Source organism: Podarcis pityusensis, assembly GCF_964106645.2.
Source record: "Podarcis pityusensis genome assembly, chromosome: 15".
In the NCBI taxonomy this organism is placed as follows: domain Eukaryota; kingdom Metazoa; phylum Chordata; class Lepidosauria; order Squamata; family Lacertidae; genus Podarcis; species Podarcis pityusensis.
The window spans coordinates 41117033-41134671 of record NC_138040.1 but is presented as its reverse complement, the minus strand read 5'-3'; the positions used below and the strand labels follow the sequence as shown (position 1 = coordinate 41134671).

Sequence of the window (17639 nt, the reverse complement as noted above, 5' to 3'; positions counted from 1 at the left end):
CCCTGGAGAAGACCCTGATGTTGGGAAAGATGGAGGGCACAAGGAGAAGGGGACGACAGAGGACGAGATGGTGGGACAGTGTTCTCGAAGCTACAAACATGAGTCTGACCAAACTGCGGGAGGCACTGGAAGACAGGAGTGCCTGGTGTGCTCTGGTCCATGGGGTCACGAAGAGTCGGACACGACTAAACGACTAAACAACAACAACAATACTGATATATCACAATGTCTGAAATAAGGATGGAGCTATGTAGAGGCATTGGCTGGCTTTATGGTTTTCCCCACATTGTGATTTTTGCATAGCACATGCACACGCACACCATGATTTGCAATATATTGTCAGGTCAAAAGTTAGGAAACCCTTATCACAATATGGATTTCAAACCGTTTTGGACGATATATTGATATATTGCCCAGCCCTATTCCTGAGTTCAGGCTACAAGGTAGGAGAAGGGGGGGGGGGCTGCAAAGAGCAGAGGCATGACCACCATGGATCAGGGCCATCCACAACAGTTGGTTCTGGAACCTACTGACAATATTTGCTGGATCCATTTAGACAGGGCTTTTTTCAGCTGGAACTCGCAGGAACTCACCTCTCAGGTGGGTGCCATTGGCATTCTGAGAGAACGAGGGAGGCGTTCATAGTGAGTTCTGGCACCTCTTTTTCTAGAAAAATAGCCCTGCATTTAGAGGTTCTGAATGCCAATTTGCTATCATTTGGGTGCTTTTGTACATGTGAAATACATGGTGGGCCTTGGTGACTGCTGTTTCCAGTACTGTAGTGTTTGATTTGCATAATACCCTGAGCTTTTTTGCAAATAGTGTATTATTTATCACGAACAGCTGTCAGCTTACAGATGAGACTTAATAAGTGGTGCCAGTCTTGGCTTAGTGCAGCCTTGAACTGTCAAAGTGCTGAAAGGGAATTGCAGAAAATGGGGTGACAGTGTTGCTTTCATGTGCCGTGTTCCTAATCCTGAAGCAGACTTCCTTTTCCATTTGTACCAAAACCACTTCTGCTTTCTTATGTAGCCTGCTGTGATGCATTGGTGGGCATTTGGAGCGAGTGAACCCTAGCTGCTTTCACAAGTGCTTGTGGAGAATGTGTCTTTTGTTTTTGCTTTTAGTTTTGGACTTGAAATTTGGGAAGGAACCATTTTGATTGCAATGAGTTTCCAGGAACGTGATGCTTGCAATTTGGCCCAATTCATTTCAAGTTTTGTGGCTATCTTCAGGGGTAACTGTTTTAATATATTCAAAGCATAACAGAGGAATCCTTTGGCGTTTCAGAAGTTGTTGGACTACAATTCCCATCATCCCTCAGCATTGGTCTTGCTGACTGGTCCAGATGCGAGCTGAAGTCCAACAACATCTGGGGGGGTCCCACCTCTGATTCAAAGTATGACTAGAACCCCTTTCAGATCCTTCTCCAAACAGTGTGGTGGTGGGAGCGGGACTGCACCTACTGCTTGTCAAATTGTCATGAATACTGTCTGCTCCACTGATCTCAACTTTTGCATGTCAAAATAGAGGTCTGAAAAGCAGCTCCCCCCTTTCTGATCTGTGGCACTGTACACAGAGTGTGACAATATTATGTTCAAGGCAGTGTTTTATGCATTGCATGGGGTGAAGGTCTGGAAGGCACTTAAAGCAGCCTCCTATACTTTCTCAAAGTAATGTTGCTGCAAGCCTTGAAATGTGTTGGAGAGGTCAGCAAAATAATTTGCAGTGCACCTTTTGGGGTTTCTTCTCTCTCCCCACCCCAACAGCATGTCAGATATACCAGAACATCCAATTAAAATGAAATGAAAAATAGATTTTTAAAAAATTAAACTCCACTTTATAGTGATGTGACTCCAGACACAAATGACAATATACAGTGGTACCTCAGGTTAAGAACTTAATTCGTTCTGGAGGTCCGTTCTTAACCTGAAACTGTTCTTAACCTAAAGCACCACTTTAGCTAATGGGGCCTCCCGCTGCCGCCACACGATTTCTGTTCTCATCCTGAGGTAAAGTTCTTAACCCGAGGTACTACTTCCAGGTTAGCAGAGTCTGTAACCTGAAGCGTCTGTAACCCGAGGTCCCACTGTATTTTTCAAGATTTTGGTTCTATCACTGAAGGATTTTCAAACCTACATGTGTGAAGGGGATTTTCCTGTACTGTCCGCATCTCTCCCATCTCTGCACACCTTGCAGTGTTCAGGGGAAGGTCTGGTTCATTTCCAAGGCAGTGTATAAGCAAGGGTTCACAAATGCCCTTTCCAGCTCGCCACTGGCGAGTGAATCTTTTGCTGTTAAGCATTTGTTTCTAGATTGTTGTTGATAAACTTATAAAATATTTTAAGCTGCTTTGAGCATTAGTAATGAAAGAATTAAAAAACAAACCCATGAGCATGCATTCGTTTTTGCCAATGTTTGTCGTTTTTATTTTATTTCTTCAGTTGATCACGTTGTTCCTGAACCAGGCACCAGTTTGCTCTCTGCATTTGACCAATGGCGAGAGTGGGCAGACAGCAAGTCCTGCTGCGATTACTCTTTGCATGTGGACATCACGGAGTGGCATAAAGGAGTTCAGGAGGAGATGGAAGCCTTGGTTAAGGATCATGGTAAGCCTGAGGAGTCTTTATTTAGTGCTTGCTCAGTTCTTTAGTTTCTGAGGCAAACACAAAGGCACAAAAACATCTGCATCCTAGCTGCAACTTTGACTTCTGCTTTCCACTTAGAAGTCATAGCTGGTCTTGCTGTACATAGAGAGGATTTATTTAAATAATGTATCTGTCATTTCCCCATGCTCAGTGTGGCTTATGTAAATATCCCAAGCATAAGGCGCATCAATGAGAGCAATAGCAACAGCCTTTCAACATACTACAAAATTAATTTTGAAAAAACTCCAATTGAGTCAGCAGCCAGGGCAGACCTGTGTCACCCCCTGGTCAACAGTGACTGGGGGTGGCTCTCCAGGGTGGAAGGCAGGAGCTTTTCCCAGCCTTGCCTGGAGGCACCAGGGATTGACCCTTGGTGCTTGTACATGCAGAGCATGCGCTCTACCACTGCTGTGGCCCTTCCATTTTGAATGGGCTTTCCATTCTGTCCAGAGAGGGAATAGTAGCTCCTGGCCTCGCCACAAAGTCACCATTCTCATACTCTATGTTATGACTGCTCTCATGGTGCGCGTGGGATCGTGTTCCTGCAATCAAAAGTAATGAGAACGTGCAAATAGGCAAATCTGATCTGCATTTGTTTGTTTGTTTAAGAACTTTCCCCGTGGCTCTTCAAGCAATAGGGTTTCCACAGTGGCTTACAGATAAATTAAAAAGGAAAAGGAAAGAAAAGGCAGCCCCTCCAAATGGATTTTCCATCTAAAAACACAACAAAGAATAAAGGAAGGAGGGAGGAGCAAAAAAAGCAAACTTTTAGCGCCAGGTCTTAAAGCCAGGGTTACATAACTGGCTTGTCATGTGATGTTTGGGTTTGAGAAGTTTTTGCCCTTTCTTTATCGGACTGTATGGTACATTGGGGCTTCACACAGGTATGACCCAGTGTGGTGGTCCATATGTTTACAACTAAATGGAATTCTGATGGATTTTAAATTTCCTTCCCTCTCTTGCTTCTGATAGGTGTGAATTCTTTCTTGGTGTATATGGCTTTCAAGGATCACTTCCAACTCACAGATTCTCAGGTATGGTACCTTCTTGGTTTGCATTATAGCTGATCCAAAATATTTGGCTCAGATTTTTTGGGCATTCCTTGGGTGCAGGGGAAAAATACCCTTACAGTTTTTCAAGGAAATAAGGATTTGAGGTAGGGTGGGGGTTAAGACCTTTTGGTGGGAGGTTCTTACCTTAATACAAGGTGGCTGAGTTTGTCCCCCCTCCCGTTTTCAAAAACCGGGAGTGAGGAACTTGTGACTCTCCAGATGTTGGGAGTTCCAACTCCCATTGGCCCCAGCTAGCACGCCAGTGGATGACAGTGACTATGGGAGCTGTAAACTGGAAACATACATACATTTAAATCTCTTCTAGATTTTCAAACTCTGTACACCCGCAGGGGTGGGCTCTTGGCTTCAGGCCCTGCCTGTAGGTTTCCCAGAGGCATATTATTTGGTCACTATGTGAAGCTCATTATGCTCTTGGTTTACTTTGTGGAGAGCAGCTGGCCCAGCCCAGCCAATATGGTTGGAGGCCAAGGTTCAAATCCTTGCTCATCTTTCGCTCTTTCTGGGCAGCCTTGGGGTAGCTTAACCCACCCTGAAGTGTTGTCAGATGAGGATAAACTGACATAATCCTCATCTATGCTGGAGGGAGATGTAGAAACGAGATAGATAGCTGCTCAGTTATTATGGCTGTACGGAATCTTTTTGTGTTAACTTCTCAGAATTCCATAGATGGGTTGAGGTAGCTGGAAAATTCATTCCCTGAGTCCTGGAATGGGAGGGTGAGCTTTAGAGATGTTGGAAACGTAATTTAGGAAAGCCAGCACCCTTTCTCTCTTGTCTCCCTAGATATACGAGGTCCTGAGTGTGATCCGTGACATTGGGGCCATAGCCCAAGTTCATGCTGAAAATGGAGACATCATTGCTGAGGTAAGCAGAGTTTCCCAATCACGAGAAGTAATGAACTCTCTTCAGGCGTTCTGAAAGGGAGTTTGCTCAGCAATAGTGCTGGCTTTTTCCCATTGGGACTGGGGCCAGAGCCAACGACGAGTGGAGCCAACTTAATTCTAGTTTTGTCCCCATCCTCCTCCCCACTGAATTCTACAAGGGCAAGACTGAGACTAAGAAGGAGGAAGATGGCAGAGACTGGTACCCCCTAGACTGGTTGTTAGTAAGATGGGGATGGGGCTGTATCCCATTTTCTCAAATGGACCAGGTTCCTCTGTCAATGGGCAAGATGGCAGGTCGGGGGAGAGACCATGGAGTATTAGCTTCAGCACTTTGGAAGAAGTCCTTGACACATGTTAGTAAAAGACATTTAATCTTTTCTCCTTTCCATTTTGCTTTAGGAACAGCAGAGGATCCTGGAACTAGGCATCACCGGCCCCGAGGGGCACGTTTTGAGCAGGCCTGAAGAGGTGATGGATAGTTTTGGCTTATTCCTTTGCCACAATTGCCTTTCATGACGCCAGTGGCAATAACACAGAATACTGCATCTCACATTGAGGAGTTTGCATTCTACACATGGTAGCCACATGTACGGCAGAGGTGGTCAGATGGCACAGAGCCCCCAATGGGGTAGGGGTTAGTTCACAGAATCATAGTGTTGGAAGGGACCCTGAGGATCATCTAGTCCAACCCCCACAATACAGGAATATGCAGCTGCCCTTTACAGGGATCGAACCTGCAACCATGGCGTTATCAGCACCACTCTCTAACCAACTGAGCTATCCATCTCTTCAGTTGAAAGGCAGTTGTAGACCTTGTTAGCCTGGATGAAGGGACAGAGAGAGGTGTGTGTGTGTGTGTGTGTGTGTGTGTGTGTGTTTAGAAACTAGTCCACTGTACAGAGGAAACATATTATGTTTGTAGCTCCGCCTGCTTTTGCCTGTGGCCCTGCCCACTCCTGGCACGTGGCACCCAGAAGGGAATGCCGCCTTCAGGCAAAACATGGTTCCCCAAGCCTGTTGTAGAAGGTGGTTAGCTAGGCATCTGGGTCAGCGAGCCTGCCAAAAGGTATATTGGTGTCGCAAAAGCAAGTTGCTGGCGAAGGAAAACCAAGCATCAAGATCTCATCAGGAAACGGAGGATCTGATGTGGGGGGGGGGGTGCGGAGGGGCACCAGGCAGAATTTTGGCTCAGATTTCCAGTCTGTGCTACTTGGACCCATTGTGAGTGGGGGAGGTGAAGAAACCTCTAAAGGAGAAGGCAGCAACAATGGCAGGGATGGGAAGAAGGGAAGCCACGTTTCTGCCAGGGTAGGGAGCTGAAAGCTGCAGGAGCGTTGCTGATTTCTTCCGAGGAGCAGAGGAACACGAGATGGGAAGGTTGGGGAGGCAGCATGCAGTGGTGAGGTAAGGGAAGATCAGGTCCACCCCCCCCCCCCGAATGATTGCAGGATTCCCCTTACTTTCCTACATGCTTTCCAAATCTGCTTCACGGGACAGGTGGAGTTTTATATCTGCATCCCAGGAACTTGGACTGTGCTGAACAGAATGGTCCAGGCACAGGGAATGTTCTTCAGCTTAAAAGCCACATTCCTATCTGGGCAATCTTCTTTTTTGGGGTGGGGAGGGGGACACATGCTAGTACTGGGTGGGACCAGGGATCAAAATGTGTGGAAAATGAAAGCAAATTTTACCTTTGTACAGTAGGCTAGTTTCTACTCACCCCCCTGCCATCCTCCATCCAGGCAAGCAGGAGGCGTGATCAAGGCTCATGGACCCATTCCATGCAGGTGAAAAGCATCCAAGGCGAGGACATGAAGTAGGACTGTTGAGGGGTGTTTCCTGGGGACAGGCCTGGAGGCTCCTTGGGTTCTTCACCCCTGGTAAAATGCTCAATGCATTTGCAAAGCTTTGTCCACATCAGATGCTATCTGTCTGTCTACCTATCTAATTTCTAAACTGCACTTTCATATAAAATATCTTAGAGCAGTATACAACTTGAAAAACACAGTAAAAACAATAATAATTGGCACCCGCCGGTCTTGAGGGACGATGGAGTGCGCCTCTGGGAATGAAGTCCAACCACTGGAGAATCACTGTGCCTGCTGTGGCTGCAGAGACTGGCAACTTGTATTGCTGCCTGAAGTGGTCTCTCTGGGATGCAAGCCTGGGCAGAGTTAGAACTTCTCCCTGCAAACAAACAAGCAAGCAAACAAACAAACAAATATACATGCATGCATGCATAAAAGGTAAAGGGACCCCTGACCATTAGGTCCAGTTGTGGCCGACTCTGGGGTTGTGGCGCTCATCTCGCTTTATTGGCCAAGGGAGCTGGCATACAGCTTCCGGGTCGTGTGGCCAGCATGACTTAGCTGCTTCTGGTGAACCAGAGCAACGCATGGAAACGCTGTTTACCTTCCTGCCGGAGTGGTACCTATTTATTTACTTGCACTCTGACGTGCTTTTGAACTGCTAGGTTGGCAGGAGCAGGGACCGAGCAATGGGAGCTCACCCCGTCGCAGGGATTTGAAGCGCCGACCTTCTGATCGGCAAGTCCTAGGCTCTGTGTTTTAACCCACAGTGCCACCCGCGTCCCCCGCATGCATATGGGTAAAAGCTGGTTGGCAAAAGAACTCAGGTTTGAAATTCCCCTCTGAATGAGACAGTTTTCAGAAGAAGTTTGAAAACGAGCAGGGCTGATTCCTGCCAAACCTCTGTTGGCAAAGAGGTCCACACCAAAGTCTCAGCATCTGGTAAAGAGCCCATCCAAACTTCAGGGGCACGTGGGACCACTGAAAGTGCCCCATCAGAAGACTTCACTGGTTGAGGTGGAGCATAAGGAATTGGACAGTCCTAAAGGTACTTTGGGCCCAGGCTGAATTAACGCCATGGCCAGTGGTCAAGGTTGATGGGAGTTGTCGTTTAGCAACCACCTGTGGACTGCAGTTTCCCCATTCCAGCTTCTTAGCTTTGCCTGGAAAGGGGGGGAGGAAAAGGACAGCAGAATAGTCAGCAAGGAACACAGAAGTCCAAAGTGGGTTAAGATGTTTGGCAGTGATCTGTGTGACTGTATTCATCCAGGCGGAAAGCACAACTTGCATTGCCCAGGGATTTGAAAGGTGACATTTTGCAGCCGTGGCCTCCCCACCCACACGGAAAAGGCCACAGTGAGGTTTTAATGTGGCTTTTAGTAATGGTTTGTTTGCCTCCGGCAGTGAGTCAGAAATACTTGCAGCTGCCTAAGAGGCTTTCTAAAATTTTGGAGGGGCGGAGGTAAAGGCAAACGAAGGGGGGCTTTGTAAAATTATGCATGGTTAGGAGAAAGTGGATAGAGCAGAGCCCCCCCCCCCCGTGCTGAATAGTAGGAGATTCGGACAAGCAGAAGGAAGTCATTATTCACAGCACATCATTAAACTATGGAATTTGCTTCTAGAAGATGTGGCAATAGCCATCGACCAGAGGCGTAGCGTGGGGGAGGCCAGGGAGAACCTGGGAGACTCCCAACTCTCATCAGCCATAGCCAGCAGGGATTATGGGAGTTGTAGCCCAACATGCATTGAGACAACAGTCTTAACAACTACAATTCCCAGGGTTCTTTGGAAACACCACAACATTTAATCCAATTGGTTTGTAGTCTCCATATGCCACTTGTTTTGTGCCATTAATTTCTTCTTTTTAGGGTTTCATTTTCCAAAGGGAAATAATAATGGAAGCCTTGACTGGGGGTGCAGTGGCAGGGGGTGACTTATTACTAAGAAAGATCTGTGTGTCTCCCCCTCCCTTCCGTAGGTGGAGGCTGAAGCTGTGAACCGGGCTATAACCATTGCTAACCAAACCAACTGCCCCTTATATGTCAGCAAGGTGATGAGTAAAAGTGCAGCTGAAGTTATTGCCCAGGCCAGGAAAAAGGGTAAGTGCTGGATGGAAAATTCCTGTTGATTCTTCCACTCTTTTGTTTTCTTGGCAGTGCTGTATGGATACATTTGCATTCTCTGTCCAATCTGGATTTTAACTTCCTGAGCATTTAGTTTTTTTCTGATGAGCTTGTTCTACAGGCCAAATAGCTTGTTTGGGACTGGGGCTTTCTAATCCAACTTTCCTCCTTTTGTTTTGTTCCACCACTTGCACAGTTGCCTTGGTAACGCAAGTTTTGCAAGTATGAAAAGCATGATCTCTTTAACCATGTCATAGACCTTTGCCCATCAACTCTTTTGACAAGAGCCAGTGTGGATTAGTGGTTCGAGTGTGGGAGTAGGACCTGGGAGATCAGGGTTCAAATCCCCACACAACTATGAAGCTGTCTGTTTGGCTTAGAGCAAGTCACTCTCTCTCAGCCTACAGACTCCGCTAACCCAGAAATAGTACAGTGGTGCCCCGCAAGACGAATGCCTCGCAAGACGAAACACTCGCTAGACGAAAGAGTTTTCCGTTTTTTGAGTTGTTCCTCAAGACGAATTTCCCTATGGGCTTGCTTCGTAAGACGAAACGTCTTGCGAGTTTGTTTCCTTTTTCTTAAAGCCGCTAAGCCGTTAATAGCCGCTAAGCCGTTAATAGCCGCTAAGCCGCTAATAGCCGCTAAGCCGCTAATAGCCGTGCTTCGCAAGACGAAAAAACCGCAAGACGAAGAGACTCGCGGAACGGATTAATTTCGTCTTGCGAGGCACCACTGTACCTCGGGTTAAGAACTTTCCTTCAGGATGAGAACAGAAATTGTGCTCCGGCGGCAGCAGGAGGCCCCATTAGCTAAAGTGGTGCTTCAGGTTAAGAACAGTTTCAGGTTAAGAACGGACCTCCAGAACGAATTAAGTACTTAACCCAAGGTACCACTGTAATTGCCTGATGTTTTTAGGCATACACTTTAAACAAGCGCAATGTGCAAAGCAGCCTTGAGGCTGGCCTTGGCTTCTGCTAGTTGTCCCGTTCATTGGGATTGTGTGGGCCAACGGAGGCATCTTGTTAGACATCAACAGAGCATTCTTTTTACTTCAAATTCTTTCTCTGCATTCTAGCCTTCAGGGAATTGCTGTTCAAATGGCGCCAATAGCTCCCATTTCCCCTCTCCCCCCTCTCTCCTATTGCTAAAGCCTTATTAGTTTCTATTTAAAGCATCTGAGATGTGGCTTGCTTTTTTAAAGATACTCGCCTTTCTTTGTAACCCTGAGAATGTTTATTCACATCTCAGCAGAACTCGAGCTCAAATGTAAGTCAGGTTACACTGCTAGAAGGACACCCCCTTACACCCCCCCCCCAGACAACAGCTTTCTTCAAAAACCAGTTGCATGGCGCTTGCACTCTGTGCATGCTTAAATGCATTCTTTTGTTACTCCAAATGCTCCCAATTCTAAGCTGAATTCCACTATAAACAGGTTGGAAGACTAATCTCTGTTGCTGTGGGTTTTGTTTTGTTGTTTTTTTAAAAAATGGGTGGGGGAGAGAGAAATGCCTGTTCCCTTTTGAAAGACCTGCTTTCATGCAGACTAGAAACCTGGGCAAACCTTCCTGAGTGTGAGCTACTAGCCCATCTCAATCCCTGCCTGGATATTCCTGCGCTTGCAAGTTCTATTTCAAGCAGCGACGCTCGTGTTTACTCGTCTCCAGATCGAGCGAGGATCCTGTTTTGCCCACCAGATTCCAATTCAGAGTCCTCCTCCTCCTCCTCCTTTTCGTCACCCATCCCTGGCTGCCAGGTCTTGCCAAAGGCTGCGGGGATTTTGTGCTCCCCACCCGCCTGCACCCGGGGGGGGGGGTCCTTCCCCACCACCCCCTAGTTACGGCCCTGACCGAAAGAAGAAACAAATGCCTTTACTAGCCAGTGGGAAATGGTTAGAAAGGGATGCTCAAATGAATAACTAAAACGAATAACTAAACTAATAGCTTGCCTTTTGCACCCACGGAGCTCAAATCAGCATGCAGCGTGTCCTCCCCGTTCCCTGTTTTCCCCTCACAACAACCCTGTGGAGTTGGTCCAGATAGATATGAGAGGACGAGGCCTTTTAGGTATATTTAGAAACAGATTATTTTCAAACCACGTTAAACAGTGTTAACAAGAGCAATGACCTGTACAAAGGAAGGCAATGAAGAGAAGCAGAGAGAGGGAGAATGAAAGCTGTGAGGGAGATCAGAGCTGGGGGGACCTCGACTTTGACCTCCAGGTGTCGAAAGGTGCAGCTGTTGCTTTAAAGCAAGGAGCTTTTCTTTAGCTTAGATTACCTGGGGTTACAGTTCTTGAAACACAGGAGAGTTGTTCGCAGAGGGTTTTTAACAGTTCCCAGGTTTCTTTGGAGAAAACCTTGATGGTATAATACTGTGTTAAGCGTAAGGTGCCTCACGGGCAGCAGATTCAGCATGGAGGAAAGAAAACCTGTTTTTCTCACAGCATGATTACCGTATTTTTCACTCTATAGGACGCACTTTTCCCCCTCCAAAAATGAAGGGGAAATGTGTGTGCATCCTAAGGAGCGAATGCAGGCTTTCGCTGAAGTCTGGAGAGCGAGAGGGGTCGGTGCGCACCGACCCCTCTCGCTCTCCAGGCTTCAGGCAGCTATCCACAAGCCTTCTGAGTGCGGCGGGGGTTCCCGCCAGGCTCCGAAGATTTGCGGATAGCAGCCTGAAGCCCGGGGAATGCAGCGCCAACTCGTGCTACGTTCCCTGGGCTTCAGGTAGCTATCCGCAAGCTCTGGGAGCGGCGGCGAGGTTGTGCGCAATCTTGCCGCCACTCTGGACCTGTTCTGGGGGCTTGGGCTTCCCCCGCCCCAGCCCCGCAGCTAAAAACGAAGCTAAGATAGCGAGCGGGATCCATCCCGCTGGCTGTCTTGGCTTCTGCCTCTTCTGCATAGCCTCTCCTGGCTGGAGATAAATAATTTTTTCGCCCTTTATTTCCCCCCTAAAAACTAGGTGCGCCCTATGGTCTGGTGCGCCCTATGGAGCAAAAAAATATGGTACTTTATGAGAGGAGAGGAGCCTGTGGCCCTCCAGCCATTGGCCACAGCCAGCTTGGGCTATAGTCAGGGAAGATGGGAGTTGTAGTCCAGCAACACCTCTGGAAGGCCACAAGGGTCTCACTCTTGATCTGTGGGACTCACTGCCACAGGATATGGTGATGTGAAAAAAGCCTGAAAAGCTGCTACCAGCAGAGTAGACAATACCAGGCTAGATGGAGCAATGGTGTGGCTCAGTGTGACAGCATCATATGTTCCCAAACTTTCAGACATCTCTTCCTTAGAACACCTGCAGAAAATATGCATAGTATCGTATGTTCTGCAATGGTTACGTCTATCCTGTTTCTGTCATCCTGCTCTGCAGGCACTGTGGTGTATGGTGAGCCCATAACAGCGAGTTTGGGCACTGATGGCTCACACTACTGGAGTAAAAACTGGGCCAAAGCAGCTGCTTTTGTCACCTCTCCACCACTGAGCCCTGACCCAACTACTCCAGACTTTCTCAATTCTCTGCTGTCTTGGTAAGTAGAAGGAAAGTTCCTGAGATGGGTGTATTTAAAAAGAGAAATTCTGTGCTATCTGAATTCTGTGACCTGTATAAATTAGGACTGAACCAAAACTTTGTGTTCTACTAAAACTCTCACCACAACCTTCCCCTTTTGACAATAATTCAAGGAAAGTAGAAACATTTGCCGGTTCTTTGTGAAGGCAGAAAGCATTGCTCTCATTCTGGTTTGTCTTTACAACATTATTATATAGCCAGATTTGGTTGGCTAACTTGCCACTGTGATGCTCTCCCACAGGCTGCGTGATTCCTGACAGGCTAGTTCACACGAGGAAGAATAATACTGTTTTAAAAAGAGAAGAAGGCACTGCCCAAGAGGAAGCAAAAAAGTGCAAAAATATACAAGATTTCGATTGTCATTCAGACAGTTTTTCAATCCCTCCTCACGTCCCTTTTTGTGCAGAAAAGGTTTACCCGCTAAAATCTTGCAGAGCCCTACAAATTATGCAAAAGTTCCTATATTTTTGCATTGTGTATTCATGGGAGCCAGCATGATGTTGATGATTGTTGTAGGGGGACTCCCTGGTCCTGAATGGGGTAACTGTGCCCCTGAAGTACCAGGTGCGCAGCCTCAGAGTCATTCAGGACTCACAGCTGTCCATGGAGGTGCAGGTCAATTCTGTGTCCAGGGCAGCTGTCTACCAGCTCCATCTGGTATATAGGCTGAGATCTTACCTGCCAGCAGACTGTCTTGCCAGATTGGTGCATGCTCTGGTTATCTCCCGCTTGGACTACTGCACTGCGCTCTACGTGGGGCTACCTTTGAAGGTGACCCAGCAACTGCAATTAATCCAGAATGCGGCAGCTAGACTGGTGACTGGGAGTGGCCGCCGGGACCACACAACACTGGTCCTGAGAGATCTGCATTGGCTCCCAGTATGTTTCCGAGCACAGTTCAAAGTGTTGGTGCTGACCTTTAAAGCCCTAAACAGCCCCGGTCCTGTATACCTGAAGGAGTGTCTCCACCCCCATCATTCTGCCCGGACACTGAGATCCAGCGCTGAGGGCCTTCTGGCGGTTTCCTCATTGCGAGAAGTGAGGTTACAGGGAACCAGACAGAGGGCCTTCTCGGTAGTGACGCCCACCCTGTGGAATGCCCTCCCTTCAGATGTGAAGGAAATAAGCAGCTATCTTCTCTTTAAAAGACGTCTGAAAACAGCCCTGTTTAGGGAAGTTTTTAATATTTAATGCTGTATTGTTTTTTACACTCAATTGGGAGCCGCCCAGAGTGGCTGGGGAAGAAATTAATTATTATTATTATTATTATTATTATTATTATTATTAGTCCAACAGCATTTGGAATCTAAGGTTGGGGGAGGCTACTGTAGAGTGTTTTCCCTTCCAGGATTTAATTAAACTTCTGTTCAAACAGGTTATACAATTATCATCAGCTCCACCCCATTAGGCAACCTGTGGCCATTTTTTCCCTCTCTTAACCGCCAGCGTTCACACAGGGATTGCTCACTCATTACCTCTGGGTGGTTCCCCTCCCCCTTTCTCCTGGTTTTTGATGTCTTCCTTTTCTGGAGCATTGGTAGAGAAAGCATGATGTGAAGGCAGATAAGACCATTACAGTGTTAGCCTATGGGCAGGGCCTGCCTTTGATCTTCTTCCTTGCACAGTGTGGACTGGAAAGTACTTTAGAAGTAATGAGTAGCATAAAAACATGAGAACAGTGTGTCTTGGCTGAAAACAGCGATCCAATTGCTGCTATGAAGGAAGCTGATAATGGTTAACAATTCCCCCCAGATATTTTTTTCCATTCTGTACCAACTGCCCCCAATTTCCCATTGTAAAATTTTCTTTGTTTTGAGGGGACGTTGAGGATGAGTCCAAGACTTGCTGTGGCTCCTGTTTGCCCCCCTACACTAACCACACTAAACAGACTTTTCCAAACTGGTGACCTCGAGAAGTTTTGGATTAGGTTCTTATAATACAGAATTGGGGGGGCGCGGGTGGCGCTGTGGGTTAAACCACAGTGCCTAGGGCTTGCCGATCGTATGGTCGGCGGTTCGAATCCCCGCGGTGGGGTGAGCTCCCGTCGTTCAGTCCCAGCTCCTTCCCACCTAGCAGTTCGAAAGCACCCCTAAGTGCAAGTAGATAAATAGGTACCGCTTTATAGCGGGAAGGTAAACGGCGTTTCCGTGTGCTGCACTGGTGCTGGCTCGCCAGAGCAGCTTCGTCACGCTGGCCACGTGACCCGGAAGTGTCTTCGGACGGCGCTGGCCCCCGGCCTCTTAAGTGAGATAGGCGCACAACCCTAGAGTCGGACACGACTGGCCCGTACAGGCAGGGGTACCTTTACCTTTTGCCTTTAATACAGAATAAGTATACAGAATAAGGGAGGGCAAATTGAGGGAGGGGGTGATTTTGAATACAGTATGGGCATTTATCCCCCCCCCCCCCCGCTTTCTGGGCCTGTGAAAGGAGATTGGAAGGTAAGGATGAGAAGCAGCTGGCATTGGTGAGGCTCAGTGTTTCCAAGGGAGTGAGAAAAGGAGAGGTAATATTCAGGCCATAAGCCTGGCAAGTAAAAGTGAGTGTGTGTGTGCTTAAAGTAAAAGATCAGCTGTGAGGGAGGTTAAAGATAAAAGTGCTTTAAGGATAATGTAGCCCGTGTGGTGTAGTGGTTAAGAGCGGTAGACTCGTAATCTGGTGAACCGGGTTCGCTTCCCCGCTCCTCCACATGCAGCTGCTGGGTGACCTTGGGCTAGTCACACTTCTCTGAAGTCTCTCAGCCCCACTCACCTCACAGAGTGTTTGCTGTGGGGGAGGAGGGGAAAGGAGAATTTTAGCCGCTTTGAGACTCCTTCGGGTAGTGATAAAGCGGGGTATGAAATCCAAACTCCGCTTCTTCTCTAGTTGCTGTTGGGCTGCAACTCACATCATCCCTGACTAGGTTGACTAGGCTGGTTGAAGATGATGGGAGCTGCAGTCCAACCACATCTGGAGATTCAAGGCTGAAGATCTAGGGGGCACCCCCAGCCTTCATGTTCTACCACTAAGACCTTCCACAGTGCTTACAGGTTTTTGCTTCATGTCCGTGGTGATGCTAGTGTTGATTCCACTGACTCCACATCCTTCCCTTCCCTCCCCTCCAACACAGCTGGGTGCAGCTGATGGGAGTTGGTATCTCAAACATCTGGAGGGCCTCAGGTTCAAGAAGCTTGGTTTAGTATGATGTCTGAAGTGGGCTGTTGTGGTCGTCCTTTTCATGGCTGGCAATTGAGTCAACGTGAAAGCCAAATGAGAAGTGAGATTTGAATCTCCCCAGCTATGTCCTGCCCTAAACTTGACATCTGTTCCCCTAGAGATCAGAGTTGTCCTTCACCAGAAGTATATGTCTGAGTGCAGACTCAAACAGAATTGGTGGTTTTTTCAAACCTTAGTAACTTTTAAAAAATAAAAATAGTAACATAAATAATCTCTGACTCTTCTCCCCAGAGAAAATATTCTCTCCTTCCCCCACTCCCCCAAACCTTCCCATGAGCATAATTGGCATTCTTGTGGGAGGGAAAAAGAATGAAAATAGCAGATTTAAGCATTTTCAAAGAGGACACAATGTTGCAGAAGGGCTGATGCAACACCGTCATTTTTTCAATTAAAAACGTCTAATTCCCCCTACTTTTTTTTTAAAAAAAATGTTAAATATGTATTGTTCTAAAGCAGAATTGTAATAAATAAAACAAATGTTTAAAAAGCGGTCTCATTTGAGCAAGTTAGCAAGGTTGTGCCAGAACCTTGGTTATTTCTCTTCCTTGGTTATTTAGGTGAATGCTAGCAAGCCATGAGTAAATAGAAAGGTTTCTTGGATATTAAGAGATGGGAAGGACACTAGAGGTCTTCTAGTCCAAATCCCTGATCGCTGCCAGAACTACAACACACAGCGCAACTGCAGCAGGGGTAGGCAGCATGGTACCCTCCAGAAGTTGTTGGTCTTCAGCTTCCATCTCCCCTGGTCATACTGGCTGGAGCTGATGGGAATTAGAGTCCAACATCCTCTGGAGGTTCTCAGATTGTCTACTTCTGAACTACTCCATCCCTTAATGGCCATCCAGCCTCTCCCCAGCAGAGGAGAGACCATCACCTTCCAAGGCAGACCATTAGGAAGATACGTCTTTTGTCTAGATGAAATGGGTTCCATTGTTTTCCATTCAGCCCTGACCCCTGAAGTCTGTTTTGATCTTTGCAATGACAGCTTCTTGCTCTTGATGTAACTCCTGTTGATGACACACCTCTTGTCTTTGGTTTTAGTGGAGATCTCCAAGTCACTGGCAGTGGCCACTGTACCTTCAACACTGCCCAGAAAGCTGTTGGGAAGGACAACTTTACTCTGATCCCTGAAGGAACCAATGGAACTGAGGAAAGGATGTCCATCATCTGGGATAAAGCTGTGGTGTGTTGCTTTGATGGGGCAGGAGAGGTCTTGGTTCACCCAGGCAATCTCTTGCTGATGTTACTTGAGATCCTAGGCCAGTTCTGGGGCCTTTTGAGCATTGTTGTAATGGACAGAGCACAATGAATCCACAATGTTGGAAGACTCTCATGTCAATCTTCGAGTTTTGGTATTGAAACATTGGGCGAGGGGTGGGGGGTTCCCTTCCTTGCATGGACAGAATCACCTGAGCTCAAGCTGCATCCATGGGATCATAGAAAGCTGCCTTGTTGTACCAAGTCAGACTCTGGGTCAATGTAGCTCAGTATTGTCTAAACTCTCCAGGGTTTGTAACAGGATGCTCCCACCTCCAACCTGGAGATACAGGGGATTGAACCTGTGACTTCCTGCATTCAAAGCATGTGGTCGACCACTGAGCCACACCATTCCTTCTTGTCCCTTCCCTCTCCTATGATTATTTTGAATACTTCTGGTAGGGAACTGTGTTAGCAGTGGACACTGGTTTTCTGCTGGTTAGCTGCTCATTTGAGCTGGCCTACACTGTTTGCACTTTACTTTTAGAAGTGTTGGGGGAAGGAATAAATATTTTGACCATTTAGCAAAAGTGCTAAATATATTAAAAATGCTCAAGTTAAATATTTTGTGATGAGTGTGGTTCTAAGTTGGTGGAGTATACCCCAAACATGATAAACAGGTAACCTAATATATTCAAAGTATCACAGCTGACTCCAGTGGTCTCAAGTACAGGAACCAGAAGGCAAATTTCTGTCCCAGCATGGATGTCAAAAGAAACCATGCTTTTCTGCTACATGAACAACCAGGTACACTTGCTTCTTCCCATTTCTCCTCTTTTGCACAGCAAAGGAGATCAGAAGCTTTTCTTTCTAATTTTGTTTCTAACCATAGTTCTTCATTATGCCCAAACTCGGGTAACCAAGTTTTGATTAAACTATGGTTAGTGAAAATGAATCAGGTTCAAACTGTACCTATCACACATCTTATAAGATGGAACTGCAAATAAAGATGTTCTATATAGGTGACATGCTTATCCTGATTTGAAAAAGCAACCTGATAAAAAACATAAAAATTTGGGAAAGGATTCCACCCATTGGTCATCTTCATCAAAGAGGACAGAAGT

General features: G+C 46.9%; 2 protein-coding genes across 5 annotated transcripts in view; one reads left to right on the top strand and one right to left on the bottom strand.

Moving 5' to 3' along the window:
* The window catches only part of LOC308463824 (claudin-34-like), a 312859-nt gene that overhangs the window by 37596 nt on the left and 257624 nt on the right, over positions 1-17639 (bottom strand). The window lies entirely within an intron of this gene.
* Positions 1-17639, top strand: part of DPYSL2 (dihydropyrimidinase like 2) — an 85873-nt gene that overhangs the window by 59830 nt on the left and 8404 nt on the right. For all 4 annotated transcript variants that reach the window (XM_080982437.1, XM_080982438.1, XM_080982439.1 and 1 more), the window contains exons 4-10: positions 2445-2609; positions 3621-3682; positions 4505-4585; positions 5005-5073; positions 8392-8512; positions 11905-12061; positions 16360-16501. In XM_080982437.1, the coding sequence (XP_080838563.1) occupies positions 2445-2609; positions 3621-3682; positions 4505-4585; positions 5005-5073; positions 8392-8512; positions 11905-12061; positions 16360-16501 (797 nt within the window). The remainder of the gene's footprint in view (positions 1-2444; positions 2610-3620; positions 3683-4504; positions 4586-5004; positions 5074-8391; positions 8513-11904; positions 12062-16359; positions 16502-17639) is intronic.